Below are 5,650 nucleotides of genomic sequence, written 5' to 3'. Positions count from 1 at the left end.
CCCCCCACAGTGCTGCAGTTCACCGAAGCTTGCCCAAAAGTACCAAACTCCATCCATCGCATGCCCCCAGCTTCGGAGTAATTCAAAGTATTTCACTGAATAATTGAGGCAAGTCTTTTACCATTAGGCAGTTCCATCAATGCAGTGATCGAGCAAAAAGAGAGAGCGACAGAGAGAGGCGGTCGACCTGTTTAACCTGCAGATAACCGCCGTTGTTGTTGTTGACTGCGAACATTAAAATAGAGCTAATTATAGGGAGAAAGAAAAATAATATTGCAAGATGTCTGCACAACCTATAAATGGAAATAGAGCGTTGGCTTCCTATTTGGGTTTGTCCTACTTCCATGATTCACTACTGCTGAATGTGTTTTGGAAAACCCCGGCCAGCCAGGCCGTATTTCTTTCAAACACAATGTGCTATTTGTTGCTTTGAGATATTTAGTTGGAGTTACTCCGGAGACCGTTCAGATCCCACCACCTCTCGTCTGCCTGTTCTCTCTCTTTCTCTCCATTGTGGCTTTTTTTTTTTTGTACACGGCAAAATACAGTTGGACATTATTGCGAAGGAGTTTTTGTTCCAATAAGGCCAAAAAACGAAAGACACGAGAGAGTCTGCCTTTTTCAAACACAAGTCGTTGACAGAGTGGTGTAGCTTGTTGTTCTGCTAACAACTGATTGTTTGCTGCTGCCAAGAATAGAAAACACCTCTACTCTAAGATTGAATTTACACTATAGAAAAAAATTATGATCTTAATACCTGCGTCTCCTGAGCGCCATTTTCAAAGTTTCTCCGTGTGTATGTGTTCTTTGCTGTCGTCTATCGTCGTGGTTTATTTGGTAGAAAGCGTTGAATTTGGAAGTGACTCCCTGTCGTTAAAGAAACAACCTGTATTTTCTTTCTTTTTTAAACAGCCCGTACAGTTTCTATGAACTGTTTTCCCAAAGCCAGCACACCTCCCACACAAGTATATTAGCAGCATGCCAATAGCTTACTCATGGTACCTCCCTCTGAGGTTGTGCAGAGGAACGCCAGAGTGAAAACCATCTCCGGAGATCATTTAAATGCAGATAGAGGTTAGCATTAAATCCCCTCTCACAGCGTTCACTACATCCTCTGTACGTTAGGCCAATTCCCGGCGCCATTATTACCGAGACGTTAATAACATTAGCTGGATTTAACTTACATGATGCCCTTTCGGAAGGGAAATAAACTTCATCCTGATTGGGTGTGTGGTGGCGGACGTGACCCGAGGTGACGTTAAAGCGCGTCTCGCCTGGCGTTTCTATTTCACGCCGCGTCACCTCGCCTCTCTCGCTTCTCATTAACCCGCCGAGCCTTCAGAGGGGCCCCCGGGGCAGAGCTGCGCTGCTTCTTCAAGGCGGGGCATGTGTGTGTGCAGTGGATATCCAGCTACTGCTGACAGGCTGCAAGTAGGGAGGGGAAAATGGAAGACGTAGAGAACAAGTCAGAGGAATTTAGGCCGTAAGATGTTCGTGTTTTACAGCGTTTTTATAGATTTCTGCTCTCAGATAGCCTTTTACCCTGAAATATGATTTATTCCCGACAATGGGACGAAGTGTAAAGACGGGAGGTCAGGATGTAAAAGTGTTTTTTTGGAGAGCGACGGCAATGTGTACTGTAGCCGACCGAAGCCGTCTAGATGAAAAATGACCTTTTCGATATGGATCGTGCTCAGCTCTAGCTAATGGATAATCAATCGGACAATGGAGTTAGAACGCTGTCTGTTAATTTAGAGCCGCACGGCCCTAAACGGCGGCGTGCGGATGCAGTTAGACATCGAGGTCCCCTATCGCCTCTGAAAAACATCAGCCGCCTTCACCTTGCCCGTGTCAGAAGACTTGTTTTACTGGCACTCGTGGGGCCATACATCGCTTTCTTCATGCATAATTTCTGCTGCTGAGATGCAAGAGAGGCGAGAGAACGGGGGGAGGAGAGAAAGGACAGGGTCACAGTCGCACTGTAGGACCACAGTGGATGTTTGAGAGCGATTTGAGCGCAATTGGAGTCATTTTCTGTAGTTTCTTGCTTTTTTTAAACGTAATTGTAGAATGATTTTCAGTGGTTTTTATCTTTTTATATGTCATTTTTGCTTACATGCTGACTGTGTTTTAGTCAATATCTTTAAACAAAGGTGGAAATATTAGTCACTCCAAGAATAATCCAGCAAATCAAAGCCACGAATATGTAAGATTTCACATATGATAGCTGGTGAAAGCCTTTTTTTTTTGCTTTTTACAAACACTTAATGGAGTTTCTCGACATTAGCCCCTGGTGGTCTTGCTCTCAAGCAGTAAACTCAAAAGTAAAACCTGCTCTCTCCATAAATGTCGTTTTCTTTGTCTTTTCAGGCGAACGACCCTGAAAGTTAGAGCAAAAAGGGTTTTTAAACACCTTTAGCCATCAGGTATGCATGAGAACACTGTCAATTACCACTGAATGGGTTGCAAACGAGCAAAAGAAACTCCAATGGAGCTGGAATGACCCTTTTAAAGCCCGCCTCACATCCCCCCCCACACCCCGCCATCAAGATGGTGTAGAGAACAGCGTAGCCTACTTTACAGCGCTCTCTTCCCCCCCGCAGCAGAGAGCATTCCCAGGGTAGCGGCGCTCTGCAGTGGCGCTGTCCTTGGTGCTGAATTCAGCTCTCTCTGCTTCACAGTCACGGCGCAGCGGCTGGCTGAGAAACCCGTTTTTTTTTTTCTCTCTCTCTCTCTCTCTCTCTCCGACAGGGAGCAGATTTGATTTCATCACGGCAAGGACAACACACGCCGGCCTAAATATGGAAATCCCTCTCTAGATTTTGCAGACTAGCGGGTGGTGGTGGTGGGGGTGGGGGTTATCTATGTGTTTGAGGAGGGATGGTTTGTGATTAGGAGTTTGTTTTCTCTCTGAACCCTGACACGTTTTTTCGCCGACTTCACGCCCCCCGAGAAACGTGTTCCCGTGCACACTGTGCTGTCGGCGTTGGGAAAAGTCCGAATGGGCTCGGCAACGATGGTGAAACTATCTCACTCCAATCCCAGCACATAACAGTGAATTATTGTTGCGCACTCTTGTCTACAAACTCATTAATTACTCATCAGATCAAGGGAACAAAATACGTTTCAAGGGAAGAAATATTCTTGTTTTTCCTGTCGGGAGAAGACTGCAAAGATAGCTCGTTGAGAATACTCAAGGTCATTCGTTGTGTATATTTAGCTCATTGTATTTTTATCCACACACCACATAATTTCAAACACATCAGTGGACACACATACAGGATTTTAAGACTGGTTCACTCCTTCTGATTGCATAACCATGCAGTGCTGCCCGAGCTCAGGTCCTACGGAGGTTTTAGGACATCCTAAATCCCGCCGTCACAAACGTACGCTACTCTCGAGAAGCGGGCTTCGCTTCTCGCGCCCTGAAGGAGGTCAGTTGGAAAAGTCACCTGACGCACTCCCCCGCCACTTCCCAGCGACCACCGTACCTTGATCAGGTTTTTGCAGTTGGTTTCACGCCACCTCCGCCATCGCTCCGTTGGTTTTCTCCAAGCCACAGACAGGACGTGATCTTTATTAGCTCTATCTTGTTTCTTTTTCTTTGTTTTTCGTTGTTTGTGTTTTTTTTGACCATGCACTGTTCTCCCTTTGCCACGTTTACGGCGGCCAGCTGTGCGTTCGCCATCCGCCTACCGGCCCCTCATACGAAGAGTAGAGGAAATCCGTTTCCTCAGCCAACGACCTTCAACCTTTTCTCCTCTCGATCCCCGTCTCGTCCCGTCCCTCCTACAACCCTGACTCTGCGTCAAAGCATCACGCCAGACAGAAACCATCCTCCCCTGCTACACGTCGCTGGAGGTCCTGGGTCGGAGGGAGAGGTTGGACGGGACGCAGCCACAGCAGGCCATCCACAGCGACTTCTGGATGTCCGGGTTTCGGAACGCATAGATGATGGGGTTGATGACAGAGCAGCAGGTGGCCGGGAGGACGGTGGCGTAGGTGTATATGACGGGGTAGCTGGAGTCGGCCACGATGGAGTACATGGCGAACGGCAGCCAGCACGCCCCGAAGGCACACAGAATGGCCGACAGCGTGGAGACGCCTTTGGTGGTGGAGATGGCCACGAACTGGTGCTGCACGGCGATCTGCTGCGCGTGGCGGAAGGCGATCTTGCAGATTTGCAGGTAGAGCTGCATCATCAGGGCAAAGACGAGCAGGAAGGTGACGGCGAGGGCCACGGCGTTGATTTTGGTGACGGGCCGGCAGATGCTGCACGAGGACTCGTCCCTCAGACAGTTCCAGCCGAGCGCCGGCAGCAGGCCGAGCGTGAGGCACAACACCCAGATGAAGACCACCATCACGTAGGTGAAGGTGACTGTCCGTTCGGTGTGGTAGGTCAGGGCGTTGTACAGCGACAGGTAGCGGTCCACTGTGATGGCGAGGATGTTGAGGACGGACGCCGAGAAGGCCGAGATGAGCAGTCCGACGGACAGCAGCGTCACAAACTCCACCGAGCTGTCCACCAAGTAGGTGAAGACAAAGTTCAAGATGAGGCCCAGGCCGGCGAGGAGGTCGGCCACCGCCAGCGATCCGATCAGGATGAACATCGGCGCGCGGAGCGTTGGCGTGTAGAACAGCACGGCGATCACCAGAGCGTTCTCGCAGGAGATGAGCGTCCCGGTCACACAGAGCGCGATGTCCCACGGGCTGACTTCCTGGACGGCTACAGCGTTAGTCGCCGGCTGGAGGTCGGGGGTCAGCGTTCGCACGACGGGCTCGGAGGAGGAGTTGGAAGGGTCCTCGGCTAGACTCCAGGAGGTGGAGGAGTCGAAGGGGTCGAGGGGGGAGGAGGAGTTGAGGCTGCCGCTGCCGCCGCTACTCATGGCTGCTGCTGCGGCCAGGGAGAGAATCATAGCTGGAGAAACAAGAGAGGGAGAGGGGGTGGGAGGGAGGGAGGGAAGAAGTGAGTCAAGAAGGAGTGGAAGAGAGGTGGGAAGGAGGGAGGGATTGATCAAGTGAGTAAGGGTTTGATACGAAGTTTGTAACGGAGGGAGGGGACGACATGGGAGGGGGGAAGATAAGCGGGAAGGGGGAGGAGAAATGAAAGGGTTGTGGATGATGAGTGAGAGAACGGGAAGGATCGAATATGCACGAACCGAACGCCAGAGGGAGGGGAAAGAGAGAGGGATGAGAGGACGAAAAAAAGAGGAGGAAACATCAGCGGGTCAGGGGTTGAGGAGGGTAAAAGTTCAGGAAGGAGCGACGGTGGGTCGGGAAGACAAACGGAGAACGGGAAATAAAGACAGGAGGTGCGCATGGAGGGAGGAGAAGAAGTTTGAAGATGAGACGGAGAAAAAGGGGAGGAAGAGGGTGAAAAAGAAAGTGGGGATGAGGAAGAGGAGAGGGCAGAACGGGGGAGGAATGCAGGGAAGTGAAGGACAAGGATAAAAAGGAAGGTGTTAACATTCATCCCCCTTTCATAAAGGGGCAAAAAAAAAGACAATTTATTTCATTCATTCATTCATTCATGAAAACAACCACGCTCTTGACCCCAAGCACGCGCGTCACCAGCAGCTCCCACGCACCACGCTGACAGGTAATTAGCAGCAGCACAATAGCAGGTGTGGACACACACACACACACAGAG

The 5,650-nt window shown here is 50.2% G+C and overlaps 1 protein-coding gene across 1 annotated transcript; it reads right to left on the bottom strand.

Annotated features, from left to right (window-relative positions):
• Nucleotides 1–3,774: 3,774 nt before the first annotated feature.
• gpr185b (G protein-coupled receptor 185 b) lies at nucleotides 3,775–4,916 on the bottom strand. The gene has a single exon (XM_035675533.1). It carries the CDS (start codon nucleotides 4,914–4,916, stop codon nucleotides 3,846–3,848), a length of 1,071 nt encoding a protein of 356 aa, XP_035531426.1. The 3' UTR covers nucleotides 3,775–3,845.
• Nucleotides 4,917–5,650: the final 734 nt, after the last annotated feature.

Source organism: Morone saxatilis, unplaced genomic scaffold (genome assembly GCF_004916995.1).
Source record: "Morone saxatilis isolate NCDOM2014 unplaced genomic scaffold, NCSU_SB_2.0 Contig4, whole genome shotgun sequence".
NCBI lineage: Eukaryota > Metazoa > Chordata > Actinopteri > Moronidae > Morone > Morone saxatilis.
Note: the sequence above shows the minus strand (reverse complement) of the source record. Positions and strands in the feature narration are given on the sequence as shown.

Excerpts from the sequence above, each read along its gene's own strand:
- gpr185b (XM_035675533.1), bottom strand. The coding sequence starts at position 4,916 with ATGATTCTCTCCCTGGCCGCAGCAGCAGCCATGAGTAGCGGCGGCAGC.